We start from the raw sequence: 21686 nt of genomic DNA on the forward strand, positions 1-21686 counted from the left end.
AACTGTTTGTGGATTCTTTGAACATGGAGGGACTATTGCACTGGAGCCACCACATGATGCCTGATGGATAGACAGCTCAGTTCCAATGGAATGGGATCCATGATGACTGGGAGTCTCTCATACACCACAGCCTTCATCGCCTTCACAGCCATTGTAGTGGTATTCTTTCTGTCCTCCACCTCTTGCGTCATTGACGACTTTTAGGATCATTCTTTGTCTGAACCCTCCTCCTTGACCTTTCCTCCATGGGTGACCCTGCCGGGAGTATGAGAGTCCCGATGGTATTGTTCTGGTTCAATGGAACACACAAGCCCACTCACCACAACAAAATGATGATCTGGAGAGTCTGAAGCCAACAGAACAGCTCCAGAACTTTGAAATGTGGAAGTCGCCTTCCTGGAGCTCTGTGCCTGGCTTACCTCCCTCCTCCACAGACAGATGGGGATCTCTCAGTACCTCCATCTCACAATTCAAGTTATCTATTGAAAACACTGTCCTGGACTCCGCATCTACACAACCTCAACCATGTCTTTTACTTGCTGACAGGGTCACGGAGAAACCTGTGTGGGTATTGTTTTCTGAGCATAGTTGTGTCGTGGATGTAAAATATCCTTCTCACCTGGTGAATGAGTGATCAGTCCTAGCAAAATTCCCTTGGAATTTCCTCCAAGCTCTGAAAATAATTGGGCTAATAGTCTTTGCCTTGCTCATTGACCATACACTGCAGTTCTGAGGAACCCTAGAATCTAACCCTAAATCCCATTGATGCCAATCTCCAGGGAGCTGGCAATACATCTAGAGTAAGAATTCATGCTGTGACATTTGGTGTTAACAAACAGGAAAAATATGTATTCAACCATTTGGACCTATCAGGTGGACTTTTGCATGACTGATAAATCAAAAAGCGGTGGTGTATGTTGTTGGAAAGCAAGGAATGAAAAACAGTTGACCTTTTTGAAAAGCAACCCTCTGTGTTCCTGCAGAGAAATTCACTAATTTTCTCTAAGTTGTTGGCCTATGAAGCTATAGCTGCACTGCAGCGGGTTTTTCAAAGGGTAAACTTTAGGAAGATACCATCCAAAAGATTGCCTTTCAAAAGTGTGTCAGATCAAGCCTGCAATCTGCTCTTTCGAATGACCTTTCCACCCTTTTGAAAGAGAACGTCCACACACCCACAGGCACTCTTTCTAAAGAGCAGTGCAAGAGATGCCACGGACAGGGTCACATGGCTGACAAGCCCTTCCCAGGCCCACAGTCAGCCACTGCCTTAAAGGGCCCCTCACAAACACCCCCCACCCTAAACACCATGAGGCCTGAAGAGCTGCCATGAGCATCACAGAGCCTGTTCAGTGATCCAATGACCATCACACAGGCGGGTGGATCCCAATCAGCAGCTTCTTGTGCTGAAGCTGGCATTCCTGCGTGCCATGGTAAGCCATCTGGCCAATGTGGTCACAGCTGCCCTCCTCCTCCTCCTCCTGAGGGCAAACCCCTTGCTGCGTCCTCGAGCCCTCCCCTTCCCCACTTGGCATCCAGCATCCTGAGTGCTCCAGCACATCTGGAGCTATCCCAGCAGCACAGACTAGTAGGAATGCCTGGTGATGCAGGGCTGGGATGATGCCAGTTTGGTCCAGAACTTTAGAATGACTAGGTGGACCTTCCAGGAGCTCTGCCACTGGCTCGCCTCTGCCCTGAGACACCAGGACACCTGCATGTGGCTCCACCCTCCCCCTCAAAAGAAGGTTGAAATTGCCATATGGAAGCTGGCCACCCTGGACAGCCACTGGTTGATGGGGCACCAATTTGGGGTGGGCAAGGTCATTCACCCACCACAAGGAGAGGGAGGGGTCCCTAGGGCAAGGGGGACCTTTGGCAGCTGGAGGCATGGGAGAAGGGGACTGGGATGGGGACATGGTGGAAGGGGACCGGGCACACTCTCCCGAGAATGCACACCCTCCTTCCCAAGCATGTCATCCATGCCATCAATGGATGCTCCACAGGGTTGTCTATGTGGGGGATGTGGATGTGGCCGTCACAGGGTTCACCATGTTCAGCTTCCTGCATTGTTTCAGTGCCCTGGACAGGACGCACAGCACCAACAGCTACATCTGCCAAAAGGGATACCAGTTGGTAGTGCTCCAGGCACTGGTGGACAGCAAGAGTTGGTTCATGGATGTCTATGTGGGTTGGGTGGGCTGGACACATGGCACCCATGTGTTCCGGAACTCCAGGCTCTGTCGCCACATGGAGGCAGGGACATACATCCCCAGTGGGAGCTCCAGGCTGGGGGCATCACCGTGACCTTGTGCATAGTGGTGGATGCCACCTACCTCCTGCAACCCTGGCTGATGAGGTCCTATATAGATCACCCCAACCCTACCCAGGAGGCATTTAACACCCGCCTCAACCAGGTGAACAACAGGTTGGAGCAGGCCTTTTGGCCCTGAAGAGCCAGTGGTGGTGCTTCCTCACACAGCTGGAGGTTAGCCTGCAGAATGTCCCTGAGGTGGTGGGCACTTGCTTCATCCTCCACAATATGGTGGAGGGCAAGGGCAAGGCATTCATGCAGGGGTGGGTGGCCAAGTCCAGCCCCAGTTATGAGCAGCTGGCCACTGCCTCACATTGCCAGGCACACTGGGATGGAGTCCCCATCAGGGAGGCACTCCAGGAGTTCTTTTCCAATGGGCTCTAGTGACACCCACCTATAGCCACCCCGTGCAGGCCCCCACACACATACACCCCTCACCATTCCCCCCAACACCTCACACACAAACATACATCCCTCCCTGTCCCCCCACAATGAGCATGGTACAGAGGGATGGTGCAAAAATAAACTTCAACAAAAACTCTTGACTGTGCTTTTTACCAATGGTGAACGCAACTATTTACAGTGGGCAGCCGGAGCAAACTATGTACATGGGGGGCTTGGGAAGAGGGACATGAGTCTAGGATATGGGGTGAATGGCCACGAGCCCTGTAGGTATCAGCTTAGGGGTTCCCAGTGGGCAGGGGATGAGGTGAGAAGCACAGGGAGTTAAGGCCATGGAAGGGCTTTGGTGGAGTCAGGCTTGGCAGGGGAGGCAGCAGGGGAGATATTGGGGCATAGGTACCAGGCGGGCCAGGTAGAATAGGTGCTCCCTTTGGACAACCATCATGTCTCTCAGATTGCCCATGAGCTCCACCCAAGTCATCTGCTGTCAAGACATGTCTGCCTCCTCCAGGTGGAAGCGCTGCCCTGCAACCCGGGCCTGGCAGTGGCTGGCAACACCATCCCCCAACTGCTTCCATGCCTTCTGTCTTTGGGCTTCTCTGGTGCTGGTGGCTGGGGTGCCTGGGCTCTTTCTACCACCTCCGGTGGGTTGTCCAGGATGATGGAGGAAATGGGACTCTCCCAGCCCTCTGACAGTGCAGCTGTACAGATAGAAAGGAAGAGATGAGTAGGATGTCACTCCCACACTACTGCCCGGGGTACAGTCTGGCCCTGTCCACCTCTCCCTGCATATGTGGCTTGTGGTGCTGTCTATGGGTCCAGATACTGAGTGTCATGGGTAGCTGTCACGGCATGCCATGTGCTGCAGCTGCTTGGGGTGTGTCCTGCTCGGGTTCAGCGGAAGTGCAGGTGGCCCGCTGGCAGCTGTGGTGCCCCCACCCCACAAGCCAGAGTGTGTATCCCACTGGGTACTTACCAAAGGGTCCCTTGCTGAAGTCCAGCGGTGCCCAGCTGGCTGTGGTGCAGCTGGATGACCTGGAGGGCCGGTCAGTCACAAGGTCCTGCTCCTCCCTTGATCACACAGTGGGTGGTTCCAGCTCCAGTTGGTGGGGGGTGACCCTCATGTTCTGACTTCTCTTTGGCCTCTGGGTGCAGCTTGTCTACCACTATGTCGAGGACAGTGGGTGACAATGAGCTGTCCTGAGGCCCCAGGAGGCTCTGGAGCTCCCTACAGTAGGGGCAGATTGTAGGTGAGATCCAGTGGCTGGCTTGAGCTCTTTACCTTGCTCCTCATGTGGTCGGGGTATGGGCATTGTGTAGGGAGCTCTTTCTTGGGGGTGGCTGTCTGGGTTCCTGCGAGCCCTGTGAGAGCTCGGGGGTGGGACTGCAGCGGCTGGCTGCTGGCCATTGCTTGAGGTCAATGTTTTGGAGGTGGCCGTGTGGGAATGCTGAATGCAGCTCATGGCTTTGCTGCTAGACTCTCTCATTTTCCTGCCATATGGTTTCTGGGTCTATGCAGCTTTAAGGGTGACCATACCCAGAGATCGTGGAACCCTGCTGCTGCCGGCCGATGCTATGGAGGACTCCTCTTTTGAAAGAGTGGTCCATGGACCGTCTACAAACATTCTCTTTCAAAAGACTCTTTTGAAAGGGGGCACTCTTCCTAATATGGGGGCAGAAGAATGCTTTCAAAAGCAGCACTGTGCTCTTTTGATTTCTTTTCGAAAGAGTGCATTTTGTATTTGTGCACTCTGCATGTTCTTTTGAAAGAGGGCCAGATTTTCAAAATGTACTTGCTAGTGTAGATGCAGCTTGAACAAAGGGAACTGTATCAATATACTGTCTTAGCAATCAGTCACTGGCCCCAAGAGAACAGCATTTGAAGTTGTTCATTGACTGTATATCTGAATGGTATACAGTAAATATATATTTATATATATATATAGAAATAGTTCAGTGTTTCCCTTCATTCCCTCCCTGCCCTCCCCCCTGCCAAAAAGAATTAAAAAAAACCAAACAGTTTTGACCTTTTAGTGCTGTGTTGGGGTACCTTCTTCTGGAATTAGGAACAGAATAGCTATTCCCACTTTTTCCCATTATCTCAAGGATTTTGAAGGAAAGCCATGGATATGTTTAAAAATTGTCCCAATTTTTAAAACGTATGTACATTTTAAAAATGGTTTGATGTTTGATATGGAGCATAGATAACAGTTTCTCCTCATCATTTCTTTAGCACGTAACACATAGTTTCTTAGGCCCAATTCATCTTTTCCTGTTACAAGCAGAACTTGCAAAGCCAATTTGCAGCAGATTCATTAGTGAAGTGGAGCCCTCAGTCTGCTATCAAATCTGGTCAGAGGACAGTCATCAATGGTGTGTGACATTGTCAATGAGTGGGTAGTTTGAGCATTTGCTCCCTAAGAAGTACTGCTCAGTTTGTTTAAAAAGCTGGTACATGTCTTTATCTTATATGCGGTTTTCCTCAGTAAAGCAGTGCCACAGCTTTGTCCATCTTTTGGTCCTCTTGTTGGATCAAAATGTGCAGGTTGACTACACATTCAAAATCAGTTAAGAAGGGTTTGATGAGTGCCATAGCAAATCAGAGCTGGAAACACATGTGTCCAGGACAATTTTAAGAGATTAGTTTCTGACATCAGTAATAGTCTATTCTTCACACTACAGAGGCTTCTCAGAGAAATCAGGCAGGACAAATGGGCCCACAATAGTGCCTTGATGAGAAATCTACTCCTGGGTATTTGAAGAGGATTTTGTTTAGTAGTAGGCTTAAAATTAATGTGATCTTGTCACCCATTCTGACTGTAGTGCTCTCACAACAGATGTGTGGAGGAATGATGTTACTTAATGTGGGGGATCATGACATTGGTGTTGGTCTAATAATTTCAGTTGTAATTCACATAATTAAACATAGCTTTGTGTCAGCGAACTCGATGTGAGTTGAATGGAGTTGCATTGGTGTATAGTATCAGAGTAAAAGATTTAAGGGTGACGGTCCTGAAACAAAAAAATTTTAAAAATCAAATGGAAAGAGACATCTCTGAGCTGCAATTTATTTGCAAATTTGACTCCATTGACCATGGATTAAAGAGACTGAGAGTGGCTCGCAGTTTACAAAGGCAGTTTCTCTGCTCTGGGTGCTAATATCTCCCCATCAGACAAAGGCTCACATCCCCCTATCTGATCTGACTTGTTTTGTCCTCTTTTGATAAGTACTGTTGATAGTGGGCCATTTCCACCTTGCTGAATAGACATTGTCAGCTCTGGCCCTCCCTCTTACTGGGACCCCACCCTTTAAATACCCCTCTGAAACCATGCACCCCACTCATGCATCTGAAGAAGTGGGTCTTTGCCCAGGAAAGCTTATGCTCCAAAATATCTGTTAGTCTATAAGGTGCCACAAGACTTCTTGTTGTTCTGTTGGTGTATAGTACACTGATGATTGGGTAGTTTGAGTGTTTGCTCCCTCAGAAGTACTGCCTAGTTTGCTTAGAAGTTATGTCACCTTTGCTGCAGTTTTCTTCATATGGTTAAGTGTATGAGAGAAATGCGGTGTTGCCATGCACAGAACTATCACTGAACCATGTGGTAAAATCTTTTTTTTTTTTACATTGAGTCTTCAGTTAAACATAACTTTAAGCATGTATCTAAATGCTTTAATGAATTGAATCAAAGTGCTCAACAATGAAGTGACACGTTGCAAGAGATTATGAATGAAATTCATCCTAGTTCAGAGGGCGTATGCAAAGTCATCCTAATCACAGAGGCCCTCAATTATAAGAAGGACAGGCCAATAAGGTTTGTATGTTGCTACTACCACACTGGAGTTAATCTGTTCCTATGTCAAAACTTGCTGTATTCTTTTAATCCAGTTCCTGTCTTTCTTTATATTACCTGGAATATATGCAGACACAACACTTATATTTCTCATTGTTTCAATTTAGAAGAATCAGTTTTGTGCTTGGAGCATATAGATGAATCACTAGAGCATGGGTGTTTCTGCTTGTACCCCCAGATGTTCTTTCTCATTGAACAACCAAATATTTTTTACAGAAGTAACTGAAGAGTCCCTGTGCTAGGTGGCATAGATCATACCTTATTAAATCTGATGTTGAATACTCAAGGAAGTGCAGTGTCTAATAGTTCAACAAGGAAGTGCTATTCCCTGAAATCAAAGCAATTTCAGTTTGGTCTTGACTAAAGAGTTGTTGCTTGTCATCAGCTTCTGAGATTCTGAACTTTGAAAGGTCTTTTTTGAATATTAGGTGCCAGTTGACAGCTGTTTCTGCTTATCAGCTGTGTTTCATATCTCTTTAGTCCTCCTATTGTTACCATAGTGGTTTTGTGCTTGTTTTTTTTTTTTTTTAAGTTCTGAAGGTTCTGGATTTGACCCCCTCACTCTACCCCAACATATGTGATGTCTGTGTATAAATGTGTAAACAATTGATTGCAATTGAACTAGCATAGCCTTAAATACTTTGGTTCTAGCATAGGCGCATTTTTAGGATCACTAAATTCCACCACAGCAACTAAGGCAGTTCTATGTACATATTAGCAATTACAGTTTTAGAAAGTGATGAGTTTTTTTCAGCTGTATATGTAGCTGCTTTATCTTTGCATGGAAGGAATCTGTTTCTATGGACCATTCTATTCTTCATTGTTGCTTTATTTTCTTAATATATATCCAATTGCAGGAATGAAAGAGTTGTCTCCACCACCTCTGAATCTAAAACGCCTATATAATGAGACACTGGAAATTGAGCCTATCTTGATAATTATTTCTCCTGGTGCTGATCCTTCTCAAGAACTACAAGAACTTGCTAGTGTGGAAAGACATGGAGAGTCTTATCACCAGGTTGGTCTCAGATAATGATACAATATAATGCTTGTGTTTAAAAGATTACAATGGCCATAGAATGTTACAGTGTTTTCTTTTTCATTTTTTTAACTGATAAAGTGATTTCAGAAGTTTAAGTAATGCTCAGGACTACTAAGTATTGTTTTCTTTAGGCAACTCTGTAAATTAGTTTGAGAATCTTAAAAACTAAATGTTAGGAAATGGATGTTTTTGTGATAACATGAAGTCTTTCACTGACCAGCACAACAGTTTTTCCTCCCTAGGTGAAAACCTATCTTGTCATCGCATGTTGTTTTGCTCTGTGCTTCATTTCATCACAAAAGGTCAATTGATGTGACAAAGGACTCTGAAGATCATTTTTCAAGAGCTTTCCTCATCATCTCATTCATCAGCACAATGTATCCTGACACTGCATTGCATCTAAAAATTCAGCCATGAATAAAGAGATGACTCCAACCTTCTCTAAGCCTCTCGGTTTCAACCCCAGATAGTATTTGGTACTATTTAATGTAGCTCTTAAAAAGATGCACAGTAAGAATGAGAAGGACATATCTTCAAAACTCAGCTGCTTGGAGCTTACCAATACTAGCTACGTTTGGTTCTATGATATGTGTATAGCCTGACAGCAGTTAACCCTATTAAGGTCTTCCCCCATGGGTATTTGGATCGGAATTACTTCACTTACGATCTGAAGGAATCCTCCTCAACTCCTCTGATACAACAATAGGATAGGGGCAGGTTAATCTTGCCTCTCAGCAGTCTTTATATTTGTACTTTTTTCCCCCCTCAACTGAACACTAGTGAAATCTATCCCTCCTCTCATACTCTAAAGATTAATTTCTCTATGGAATCCCATCTAGTTATTAATAATTTGCCATTCTTAATATTTATGAGAGCCTCTTTCTCACTCTTTACCTTCTGACACATATGGCATTAGCTCTGTGTGATTAGATCCAAGTATGTCCCCTCCTTTGAGGCTAGCTTGTATAATGTAATAGAGTTCTGGAGTGATATCTGGACAAAGTGTGACATTTTTATGGTAAATCTTCTGGAAGTGATTCTACAAAGGAAGATTAGAAGAGGAGGATTATGTCTCCAAAATCATCTTCCCCAAACATTCCACACAGAAGACAGAATCTCTGATTGTCTTTGTTTTTTCCATAAATCATTCCTGTAAGCTCACAGAATAATTCTGGGGAAAAAAAGGTGAAGATTTAGCATATACTTCCACCTCACCTGATAATTAGATCACCTTTTCTGTATATGTTACAGATTATTCAAAGCATTCAAAAATAAGTTATATGTTTGGCTTACATACAAGACATCTCTGTGTTGCTAGTTCAAAAGAAAGTACACAAATTCTTTGATTTATTGGAACTCAGGGATAAAAAGCATGACAACTCTTCCATCAAAAGTGGATGTCATTAGAGGGATTGCTTTTGTGATTACCTATTCTGTTTATCCCCTCTGGAGCATCAGGAATTGGCCTCTGTCGGACGATAGGACACTGGGCTAGATGGACTGTGGTCTGACCAAGTATGGCCATTGTTATGTTCTATTGGAATTAAATACGGAGTCATTGTTCCCCCTACTATTGACCTCTGTACATTTGGAAAACTTACCATTTATTCCTACCCTTTGTTTTCTGTCTTTTAACCAGTTATCAATCCATAAGAGGACCTTCCCTCTTATCCCAGACAACTTACTTAAGAACCTTTGGTGAGGGACTTCTTCAAGTGCTTTCTGGAAATCTAAGTACACAATATTCACTGGATCCCCTTTGTCCACATGTTTATTTACCCTGCAAAGAATTCTACTAGATCTGTAAGGCATGATACGCCTTTACAGAAACCATATTGACTTTTCCCCAACCAATTATGGTCATCTGTGTGTCTGACAATTTTATTGTTTACTGTAGTTGCAACTAATTTGCCCATTACTGCCATTAGACTAACCATCTGTAATTGTCAGGGTCACCTCTAGAGCCCTTTTAAAATACTGGCCTCACATTAGCTATCTTCTAGGCATTAGGTACAAAAGATGATTTAAAGAATAAGTTACAAAATACAGTTAATAGTTCTGCAATTTCACATGTGAGTTCTTTCAGAATAGTTTCCTTTTGCAAATCTTAAAAAAATGAAGACGACAAAGCCCTCTTCTTCTTCTTCGAGTGTCCCCGTGGGTGCTCCACAATAGGTGACGGGCTTGCCCGGCGCCGCAGATCGGATCTTCCAAGCAGTTTCTGCCGGACCGCGCATGCGCCGGTGCGCGCCACTCCCTTGCGCGCTCCTGGCCATGTGCGCGATCCGGTCCCCGCCAGTTCCTCTTAACCGCCGTCGGCTGCAGACGGAATCCGACTAGGCTAAGGCCAAATAGCGTATTCAACGACTTTATCTGTTTTTCTTTGAAGTTTTTTCAGGTACTTAGGCTACTACAAGTTAGCCGGTTGTTATTTTGCAAAAAAAAAAAAAAAAACAACAAACTACGAGCGGGACAGCTTCAGTCCAGTCCCAGTAACAAGCGCCGGAGGCCAGGAGCTAGGGCCATCAGCCCTCCTGCTGAGGCAGGCCATCGGACGGGGAAAACGGCACAAAGAAGGTGCTAAGTACCCGCTTAAAAACTCAAAGACTCACCAACAATGTCCTCTTCAGGCTTTAAAAAATGTGAGTCCTGCCGAGAGGCGATGCCAGCGTCCGATGGGCACAGTCTATGCATAAGGTGCCTGGGGGAGTCCCATGTGGCACAGAAATGCGCCTTCTGTGCTAAATTAACGACCAGAGCACGGAGAGACAGGGAGATGCGGATTAAAATGCTGCTTCTTGATAAGGCCCTCCAGCCACACGTGCCGGAGCGGCCGCAGCAGGAGGGACCCTCCGGGGCCCTTAAAAGAAAAGCTGCCTCCCTCACTCCATCAGCGCAAAAACGGAGGAAAGTCTCTCCAGCCCGATCCCTGCCGGCAGCAACAGTGAGCGGGACGGGAGGAGCAAGCAGCCCCCAGCCGCAGCAACAGCTGATCGGCGGCGGCACGGAGAGCCACGTGGAAGCGGCTCAGCCTCCGATAATCAGCCAGCCGCCCTGCACCGCAGGCAGGGCGGCGGCTAAACAAGCGCCGGTACCGGCGGCACCGCAGGCAGCGGCACCGACCCCCAGGGAACCGGCGGTGCAGAGCGCGCAGGCACGTAGCCTGCAGGCGCAGAAGGACACCGCACGTGCGGCATCGCCTTCGAGCGTGCCTAGCACGGTGCTGACGGGGCCGGGATCCCCCGCGCGTCAGGGGGCGGAGTTACCTCCTCCAGGGAGGGGGAAGGCTGCACACAAGAGGAGGCATTGCAGCCCCTCTCCGGACAGGGCTGTGGAGCTGCTTTCTCACAGCCCTTCCCTCATGTTGCAGACTCCAACCAGAAGGCAGGGGTCCCCCCTAGCCTACCCAGAGCCCCCTTCTCCATTTTTACAACCAGCCTCACCATGGCTGGCACCACCTTCACCCTTCCTGGGGTTTGAACCGCTGGACTATTATGCGAAATCGCTCTCTCCAGTGTCTCGACGATCTCCCTCCCCCAGACGCAGAGGGTACGCACCAAGGGAGTGGTCTAGGTCACCTTCCCAAGAACAGTGCCTATACTGCCATGGTCGCCCCTACCACGCGGGGCATAGACACCATCGGCAATCTACTAGGGAAAGATCCCCACAGACTATCTCGTACCCCTGAGGGCAATTGCGACCAGGGACAGAGACTCAAGCATCTCAGGGGGGACTGGTCATGGAACCCCGAGATTTTCCCTCGCAAATCTCCAGCGAGAGGGTGTACCATCACCAGCAGGAACCGGAAGGGTCCAGAGAGACGTACCCCAGCGGTTCCTCGCTCTCCTCCCCGGACGAGGCTACGGCCCTGGGGGACGTCCATCCTACGGACGATCTCAAACAGTTTCAGGAGCTGTTTAAGAGGGTGGCCTTCACGCAAGGCATCCAGACAGCAGAGGTGCAAGAGAAACACCATAAGCTCCTCAAAAATTTGAGACCTCCGGCCTCCTCCAGAGTAGCAATACCACTTGATGAAGCGATCGTAGAGTCCGCCACTACGATATGGCAGACCCCTGCAACTATTCCGCCTGTCCAAAAGAGAGCGGATAAGAAATACTTCGTGCCGGCGAAGGGCATGGAGTTCCTGTTTAGCCACCCACAGCCAAACTCCTTGGTGGTGGAGTCCTCGCAACAAAGATCAAAAACTTCTCAATTTAAAACAGGGGGAACAGACAAAGATGCCAAGAAGCTAGAGCTGTTCGGCAGAAAGGTCTACTCCTCCTCCACTTTAACGTTGCGAATGGCAAATTACACAGCGCACTTAGCGAACCATAATTTTGACAACTATTCCAGGTTAACCTCCCTCATGGACTCGCTTCCAGAGGACAAAAAGCCGGTCCTCAAGGCCATAGTGCACGAAGGCTACGCGGCTGCGAGGACGGGAGTTCAGATTGCTTTGGACGTTGCGGACACAGCAGCACGTTCCACAGCAACTGCAGTGGTGATGCGAAGGGAGTCCTGGCTCCAGACCTCGGGTATACCGAGGAATCTGCAGGCGAAGATAGTTGACCTTCCCTTCGACTCGCAGAGGCTGTTTGCTGAATCAACTGACTCGGTCCTTCATTCCAGTAAAGATTCAAGAGCCACACTCAGGACCCTGGGGATTACACCCCTCCATACACAAAGAAAAGGTACTATCCTCAGCAAAGGCGGTACCAGTACCAGCAACAGCGCCCCCAGTATCACAGGGGTTACGAGCAAGGGCGACATCAACAGCACCAGCAGTACAGACCTCCCAGGCGACGCTCACAACAGAGCCGTGCGTCCTCGGGGCGGGGCCAAAGGCCACAAGTTTGACATACAGATCCAGGGCTGCGCCATCACTACCATCACACAAGGTCATCCGAAGCGGCTATTCCACCATCGCCTCCGACCATTCTACGACCAGTGGCAAAGGATCACCACAGACAAATGGGTGCTGGAGATCATAGCCACGGGGTACGCCATCCCCTTCCAGTCGCTCCCACCGTCGTGACCTCCACCCAAGCCCCACCTCCAGGAGGCCTCCCATGTAGCCAGGCTCAGGCAGGAGGTGGCCCATCTCGTGCTCATAGGGGCGGTGGAAAGGGTGCCGGAGCAACTGCAAGGAAAAGGGTTCTACTCCCGGTATTTCCTCACGGAGAAAAAGACAGGAGGCTGGAGGCCCATCTTAGACCTTCGCGGCCTCAACAGGTACCTGCGCAAGCAGCGTTTTCGGATGACCACGATCGCCTCCATCCTTACAGCACTGGACGATGGAGACTGATTCGCAGCCCTCGATTTACAAGACGCGTACTTCCACATAACCATCCATCCGGCTCACCGGCGATTCCTCCGGTTCATGGTAGGCAACGAACACTTCCAATACAAGGTCCTACCGTTTGGCCTCTCCTCGGCCCCCAGAGTCTTCACCAAGACCTTGGCAGTGGTGTCAGCCTACCTGCACAGACAGGGGGTATTTATTTTCCCGTATCTGGACGACTGCCTGCTCAAAGGGGCCTCGAAAGGGGAGGTTCTGCGCATGATACGCGTCACAGCAAACATGTTCTCCTCACTTGGCTTGGTTATCAATCTGGCAAAATCAAAAATAGACCCCACACAGGACATAGAGTTCATAGGGGCTCGCATAAACTCGGTTACAGCGAGAGTATACCTACCAGAGGCTCGCTTTCGGGCCATTGGTTCCCTCGTGCAAGTCATCACCTTCAGCCCTACGGTGCCGGTCTTGACGTGCTTGCAGCTGCTGGGCCACATGGCAGCGGCGACGTTTGTAGTGCAGAACACCAGGTTACACATGCGCAGCATGCAGCACTGGCTGGCGAGTGTATACAAACCGGCAGTACACACCGTTCACAGGGTGGTGTCGCCCACAGCCGGGGTGCGCAAATCTCTGCAATGGTGGGTAAGCCCCAGGAACTTGCTAACAGGGGTACCCTTCCACCAGCCGCAAATATCGGTTTTTCTCACTACAGATGCCTCCCTCATAGGGTGGGGAGCGCACATGGGCGAAGAGGTGACTCAAGGACTGTGGTCACCCACGGAACAGTCACTACACATCAATGTACTGGAGCTCAGAGCAGTGTTCAACGCCTGCAAACACTTTCGAGACCACATACAAGGCAAAGTCGTCGGGATCAGTACAGACAATACCTCCACCATGTTTTATATAAACAGGCAAGGAGGAGCTCGATCCCGTGCCTTATGCGCGGAAGCAATCCGCTTATGGAACTGGTGCATCACCCACGATATAATCTTGAAAGCCTCATACTTGCCGGGTGCGCACAACGTGAAGGCAGACCAGCTGAGCAGGCGTTTTGCGCTCACACACGAGTGGCAGATCCGTCCCGATCTGCTACGGCCGATTTTCCACGCATGGGGTTTTCCCCAAATAGATCTGTTTGCCACTCAGCACAACAAGCAGTGCCCACGATTCTGCTCCAGGGCAGGACTGGGATGGGGGTCCCTGGGGGACGCGTTCGCGATCCCGTGGGGGGGCCCCCTGCTTTATGCGTTTCCTCCCACAGTGCTGATCCACAAAGTTTTGCAAAAAGCCAGGAGGGAAAGGGCCCAGATAATCCTGATAGTCCCAACATGGGATCGCCAACAATGGTTCCCCCTACTCCTGCGCATGTCGGACCGTCCACCGATGCCTCTTCCGGTGGCTCCGGATCTGCTCACACGAGCCCAGGGGTCCATAGTGCATCCGCACCCCCAAAGCCTGCGACTGCAAGCGTGGTTAATCCATGGCTCAGCTCCCTAGAGAGCACATGCACAGTGGGAGTACAGCAAGTCCTAGAAAGTAGCAGGAGGACTTCCACTAGGAAGACCTACAAACAAAAATGGACTCGCTTCACGGCTTGGTGTTCTACCAAACAGCTGGCCCCCCTTTCGGTGCCTATACCTACAATTCTAGAGTATTTACTGGACCTCAAGAGAGGAGGACTCTCGCTATCCTCCTTAAAGGTCCACCTTGCCACCATCTCGGCGTTCAGACATGAGGAGGAAGGGCACACGGTGTTCGCCCACCCTATGGTTACCAGGTTCCTCAAAGGGTTGGTAAACCTCTACCCCCCTCGGAAACCGATTCCACCTTCGTGGAACTTGGACCTGGTGCTTACCACACTGATGGGACCACCGTTCGAGCCCTTGGCCACGGTTCCCCTCCGCCTCCTTACAATAAAGACGACCTTTCTTCTTGCAATTACGTCAGCTCGTAGGGTGAGCGAGCTCGTGGCAGTCATGGCAACGCCACCCTGCACTGTTTTTTCCAAGGAGGCGGTAACCATACGGCTGCATCCAGCCTTTGTTCCCAAAGTTTCTTCCAAGTTTCACATCAACGAACCTATTGTTCTACCCTCGTTTTATCCAAAGCCTCATAACTCCAACGAAGAGGCGCGCCTACACCTCCTGGACGTGAGGAGGGCGCTAGCCTTCTACGTAGACAGGACCAAGTCCTTCCGGAAAACAGATAGACTCCTAGTCTCCCTCGCTCCCAAATCGAAAGGAGAGGGTCTCTCCTCGCAGAGAATCTCGAAGCACATTGTATCCTGCATAAAAATGTGCTACGGGCTCAAAAAGACTCCTTTATTGGCCACTCCTAGGGCTCATTCCACCAGGGCGGTGGCGGCATCAACAGCCTTTTTCAAGGGCGTTGCGTTAAAATACATTTGCAGAGCGGCGACCTGGTCGTCCTACAACACCTTCGCCAAACATTACGCCCTTCACAGGGTATTCCAAGAGGATACCCGTCTCTCTGCAGCGGTCCTCTCGGGGACAAGCTGCACATAATCCGATTACCCACCTCCTATCTTGGGTTACTGCTGGGTAGTCACCTATTGTGGAGCACCCACGGAGACACTCGAAGAAGAAAGAGAAGTTACTCACCGTAGTAACGGTGGTTCTTCGAGATGTGTCCCCGTGGATGCTCCACTACCCGCCCATCCTCCCCGCTTCGGATCTCTGTTAGTGTTTTTCAGGGGCACCCGAGGCGGTTGGTCGAGGAACTGGCAGGGACCGGATCGCGCACATGGCCAGGAGCACGCAAGGGAGCGGCGCGCGCCGGCGCATGCGCGGTCCGGCAGAAACTGCTTGGAAGATCCGATCTGCGGCGCCGGGCAAGCCCGTCACCTATTGTGGAGCACCCACGGGGACACATCTCGAAGAACCACCGTTACTACGGTGAGTAACTTCTCTTTCTTGGTCATTTGTATCTCTCCACTTCTCTCATAGGAAAACAACTGGCTTGTTTTTCCTAATCAATATTACAGTGACGTAGCTCCAGCTTCACTACAGTTATTCCTAAGGTATATCGATATGACTTGAAGAGAATTGGGTCCATCTTTTTTGCCACCAAAGAGGGTATCAGCACTCTTGCTATCAGCAGTGTCATGCTATCGGAGGTCGGTGTCTAACAGAACTCTTTGTCTGTTAGCCAGAAATGGAAATAATACTGCAATCACCAGAAATATCAGCTCTTTCAGTGCCAAGCACCAATTTTTGTATTTTGGCAAATTGGCACCTATCCATTTTTATCTTTAGGTGGCAACAGACTTCTTTTAATTCCCCCATAATTATATTAGACCAATAGTTCGTATAGATGAGAGAGGATATGCTGTCTAGAACAAAGCCTTTTTTCGCCTTGTCTAGAAAGCTCAGTTCTGTGTATTGCTGAATGTGTGCTCCCTATCACTCAGATATTTGCAATGATTGGGAGATCTTCAAAAACAAAACATTCAGAGCATCCGAGTTAATGAATAACTTCTGTACTTTATATTTATAATTTTAAGCAGATGGTTTTGTTTTTACTGTTGAACAAAATATCAAGGCATAATGCATTCCTGATACAAATGTCTTTCATTTTATAGGTTGCCATGGGCCAAGGCCAAGCTGACTTAGCCATTCAAACACTAAAAGAATGTGCACGCAATGGAGAATGGTTGTGTTTGAAGAACTTGCATCTTGTTGTATCTTGGCTTCCTGTTTTGGAAAAGGTGATGATAACTGAAGCAGAATCATCTGCATCCTTTCAGAAGCCTCAGGCAACTTACATATGCTAAGTGTGCTAAATTGACAACTGAAAAATGAGGATCTGAAACAGAAATTTGCACATTTCCTTATGACCAGTGTGATTGTATGTTTGAAATCAAAGAGAGATATTTTCTTTAATGTGCTTTTTTTGTTTAATTTACTTTGTGTTATGGAAAAGGAACTATTTCATTAGAATCCTATTCTGCTACTTTTATGATAAATTACTACTTAATTATTTGAGTAGTGCCATTGTGGCTCATACGTGTTTCAGAACATGTGTTGCTTATAGCAGCATTGTCAGTTCAGAATCCATTTTTAATTATTTTTAAATATTATACCTGCCTCTGAATCTTCCTGTTCATTTTTGTTGTTTTGCAATCATATTTTCCCATATTTACACCAAGATACTCTTCTGTGTTGTGTGAAAGACTCACACAGAGGGGAAAACTGACTATAAAGTTGTAACAGTCACAGAGGGCTAGCCGAGTTAGTCTGTATCGTCACAAAACAAAAAAGTAGTCCTGTTGCATTTTAAAGACTAACAGAATAATTTATTAGGTGTTGAGCTTTCGTGGAAGCTCATCATCTCATAAAATATTTTGTTAGTCTTGTAAGTGCTACAGGACTTTTTTGTTTTATAATAGTGAAATACCTGTATACTAACTATTGTGAAATCTACAGTGCAAACTAACTTTAAAAATATTTTCTCTGGGGTATCTGTCAGTTATTGTAATTCCAGATGTTGCTTGTGACTACAGTAGGTATTTTCAGACAGGCGTATGATTTAGGTTGATGGTATCCCTTTAAGCTTTGACTGTTCTGCAAAATCAAATATTGCTAAATCATAATTTTTAATACAGTGCATCTCCTTCTTAAAATAGGAATTGAATACTCTTCAACCCCAACCTAATTTTCGTCTGTGGCTTACTGCTGAAGTTCATCCAAAATTTACTCCAATTTTACTTCAGTCAAGTCTGAAAATAACATATGAGGTGAGATTTCTTAGGAAAGGGGTGTGTGTGTTTTTTTATTGAATACCTACTTAGTAGTAGTAGGCATCCTTCAGTCTGCATAGACTATGGATCGCGCCCTGTATAGTTTCAATTGAGGACTTCATTTACAGCATCTACTGTGACTATGAAGACCCACACGAGAGTGACAGTCCTTGCTGCATCTCTTGCACATGTAGTGGGTGTCTGGCAAGTCCTTAGTGTGCTTTCTGCGCGCTCGCTTCTCCTCTGCTAGCTGTCTGATCCTCATCTCGCCCTTCTGAAGGCCCTTGTGTAACCCCTGCCGCCATCTGCTGCTGTCGGCTGCTAGTTCTTCCCAGTTGTCCAGCTCGATGTCTACCTCTCTGAGGTCTCTCTTGCAGACATATTTGTAGTGCAACTGGGGCCGTCCAGGAGGTCTTTTACCAGAGGCTAGCTCACCATACAGGATGTCTTTTGGAATCTTCCATCATTCATCCTGTGGACGTGGCCAAGCCAGTGGAGCCGACGCTGCCTGAGGAGGGTGTGCATGGCTGGGATTCCGGCTTGCTCGAGGACAGCGGTGTTGGTCACTCTGTCCTTCCACGATATTCCAAGGATGCGCCTGAGGCAGCGCAAGTGGAAGACGTTCAGCCTCTTTTCCTGGTGGGCATACAGGGTCCAAGTCTCGCTGCCATAAAGGAGGGTGCTGAGGATGCAGGCTCTGTAGACTTGCATTTTGGTGTGAGTGTACAGCTTGTTGTTGTTCCACACTCTCTTGCTGAGTCTGGACAGAGTTGTGGCCGCTTTTCCGATCCTCCTATTTAGCTCAGTGTCCAATGACAGGGTGTCAGTGATGGTGGACCCGAGGTAAAAGAACTCATGGATGACCTCTAACGTATAGTTGTCACTACAGACAACATATATTAATGCACTCATGAGAGATGAAATAACAGCCATGTCTTGTAGAAGAAAATCTAGCAAATTGTAACTATTGTGAAATGGGGGGGTCTGCATTAGCATTTGTCATTTTTTTAATGAATGAAATATAAATTGCTATTCATTTACTTTAGGATATTTTCAGTGATTATTTTTATGGTCCTGTATGAAAACCTGCTGATCTACAAAATAAAGTAGTTGTTTGTAAGGCTTCCATATTTTTTCCAAATTGATATTAAATATTAAAATAGTAAAAGATAGCATAGTGAATAAGTGTTTACAATACTAAATATATGTTTTAAAACTTACTTCAATTGAACAAGCAAAAATTTGGGAATTTCAGACTTGCGGCTTTTACATAATCCTTACTGCACCCTATTATTCTTGAGTAATGTGTTTGCTTCAGAACAGTTCAAAGTCATAGGCCAGGGCTACAATAGCACCCCCCCTTTTGAAAGAGGGATGCTAATAAGCCACTTTGGCAGATGCTAATGAGGCGCTGCCATGCATATGGAGTGCCTCATTAGCATAATGGTGGCCACGCGCATTTCGAAAGTGCCGCCTTCAAAACTCATGCCGCCGGTGTAGACAGGGGCCTTTTGAAAGGACCCCCCCCTGGATTTCGAAAGCCCTTTCTTCCCAAAACCAAATGGTGAGAGTTACTCTGATTGCCCTCTTTTGACCAAAACAAGACTGACTCTTACCTAACATAGATGGCAGTATGTCCTCCTCAGCTGATTCCTCACCTCATCTCTTACAACAATGGGCTGCTCTTTTACCCCAAGTTGTGAGTCCTAAGCCTGCTGGTGTGGCTTCTTTTTATTTCAAGACCTAGAGGCAGAAAGCTCTGAGGAGCTGAAAGATGTGTCACTACACAGTCAAAGTGACTATGTGACATACCTACAAAATGGAAACTATTCCAAGTCATAACTATTTTACTCACATGGACCTAACCTCATCTTTCCTACCTCTGCTTTTACATATCGTTTTAGATCTGAAAGGGTCAAAACTTTCACTTGCAGTGAAAATGTCTTTCCACCGCCAGGTAGACAAATACCCAGTGTTCGCTCACCTGCAAGATGCATAGATTCCCTAAGTGCACTGAGAATCTCTTCTCACCTGTGACACCATCCTCTTCAGCCTCAGATGTTAACCTACTTTTCAGGGCTTTTACTAGACCTCCCTTTGAGTCCATGGCAACTTGTTCTTTCAGATGTGTCTGTGAAGATGCACACATGAGAGATAATCAGTTTATAACTGCCTTCTCAATGAGGCATGTAAAAGCAGTAGCAGCCCTGATGGCATGCGTGCTGTTCATGGCCCTTTTAATTTTAAAAAAAAAAAAAAAAAAAAGAGTCCATGGCCATGTCTACACTAGCCAAACACTTTGAAATGGCCATGCAAATGGCCATTTCAAAGTTTACTAATGAAGCGCTGAAATACATATTCAGCACTTCATTAGCATGCGGGCGGCCACGGCACTTCGAAATTGACGCGGCTCACCACCATGCGGCTCGTCCAGACGGGGCTCCTTTTCGAAAGGACCCCGCCTACTTCAAAGTCCTATTATTCCTGTGAGCAGATGGGAATAAGGGGACCTCGACGTAGGTGGGGTCCTTTCGAAAAGGAGTCCCGTCTGGATGAGCTGCGTGGCGGTGAGCTGTGTCAATTTCGAAGTGCCGCGGCCGCCCGCATGCTAATGAAGCACTGAATATGTATTTCAGCGCTTCATTAGTAAACTTCGAAATGGCCATGCAAATGGCCATTTCGAAGTTTTTGGCTAGTGTAGACATAGCCCATATCTCAACTTTTTCCCACCACTATCTGTATTTGCAGGTAAATCAACAAATCCATCTCCCAGTTTTTTGTTCTCCCAAAAGCACTTTGTGACAACAGGGAAATGATTCTGCATATACTATGCATTAGAAAAACACTAGCATTTTACTTGCACTGGACTGAGGATGGTAGGAAATCCCTAAACTCTTATTTGATCCACAGAATGATTTCTAAGATGTGATACTGGCTCAAAGGCTTTCCAAATGGGTCTCTGATTGTATTAGTCATGGTTAGCAAGAGCACAGTGTGTTCCCAACCTGGCTCCATACGCACTCTATGAGGTCAGTTTCTACCTTGTTGCATTCCTTATAGATATGCCTATCTCAGCAATCTGTAGGGTAGTACTTAGACCTCCGCCCACACACTCACAGAACATTATAGCTGTGTCTCCATTACATTCCTCTTTCGAAAGAGGAATGCAAGTGAGGGAAATTGAAAATGCAAATGAACCACTGATTTACAAATCTCGCACTTCATTTGCATAATCTCATGTGATCACTTTCTTGGAAGAGATTTTTTTTTTCAAAAGCAGTGTAGATGGGGTTCTTGCAAAAATTTTTTTTTCTTTTTGAAAAAACCCTTAATCCTGAAAAGAATGAGGTTTACAGGGTTCTTGCTATAAAGGGTGTTTTTTTTAAAGAACCCAGTCTACACTGCTTTTTAAAAAAATCTCTTCTGAAAAAGCAATTGTATAAGATTATGCAAATAAAGTTCAAGGGTTGTAAATCAGTGCTTCATTTGCATTTTTGATTTCCCTCATTTTCATTCCTGTTTTGAAAGAGGAATGTAGTATAGATGTAGCCTGTGTGATCAATGAAGATTTGGCTCCTAATACCATCTTTCACTCCATAGTACATTATGTAGTATGGCAGGGCCAGGGTGGAGGGCCCCCTCACAGGGAGCCCAAACGAAGAGAAGGGCCTGTAGGACAATCACAGGCAGCTGGGCAGGAGATGGCTCAGCCTAATTGAGGCCAGCTGACTCCATGACTGGGCTAATAAGAGGTCTTTAAAAACCCTTCACAGTGGGAAGGGCAGGGGAGAGTGTGAGAAGTGAGTGCAGAGAGGTGAGGAGACCAGAGTTGTGAGAAAAAGCAGGTTGGAGAGGAGCAGAAGAAAGGAATAGGGACACCAGAAACCGCAAAGGGAGAGTGAGGAGCTGCAGCAGATTGAGAGGGGGACTCATTACAGCAGCAGCTTGGAGAAGGTACCAGGGGGCATTGTCTGGGGAAGTGGCCCAGGAAGAAGAGTGGCTGCACCAAGAGCTAAGGGAA

General features: G+C 47.2%; 1 protein-coding gene across 1 annotated transcript in view; it reads left to right on the forward strand.

Annotated features, from left to right (window-relative positions):
- Positions 1-21686, forward strand: part of DYNC2H1 (dynein cytoplasmic 2 heavy chain 1) — a 346899-nt gene that overhangs the window by 234858 nt on the left and 90355 nt on the right. The window contains exons 76-78 of the mRNA XM_074984721.1: positions 7420-7580; positions 16508-16633; positions 17552-17662. Of these exons, the coding sequence (XP_074840822.1) occupies positions 7420-7580; positions 16508-16633; positions 17552-17662 (398 nt within the window). The remainder of the gene's footprint in view (positions 1-7419; positions 7581-16507; positions 16634-17551; positions 17663-21686) is intronic.

Source organism: Carettochelys insculpta, chromosome 1 (genome assembly GCF_033958435.1).
Source record: "Carettochelys insculpta isolate YL-2023 chromosome 1, ASM3395843v1, whole genome shotgun sequence".
NCBI classification, from domain to species: Eukaryota; Metazoa; Chordata; order Testudines; family Carettochelyidae; genus Carettochelys; species Carettochelys insculpta.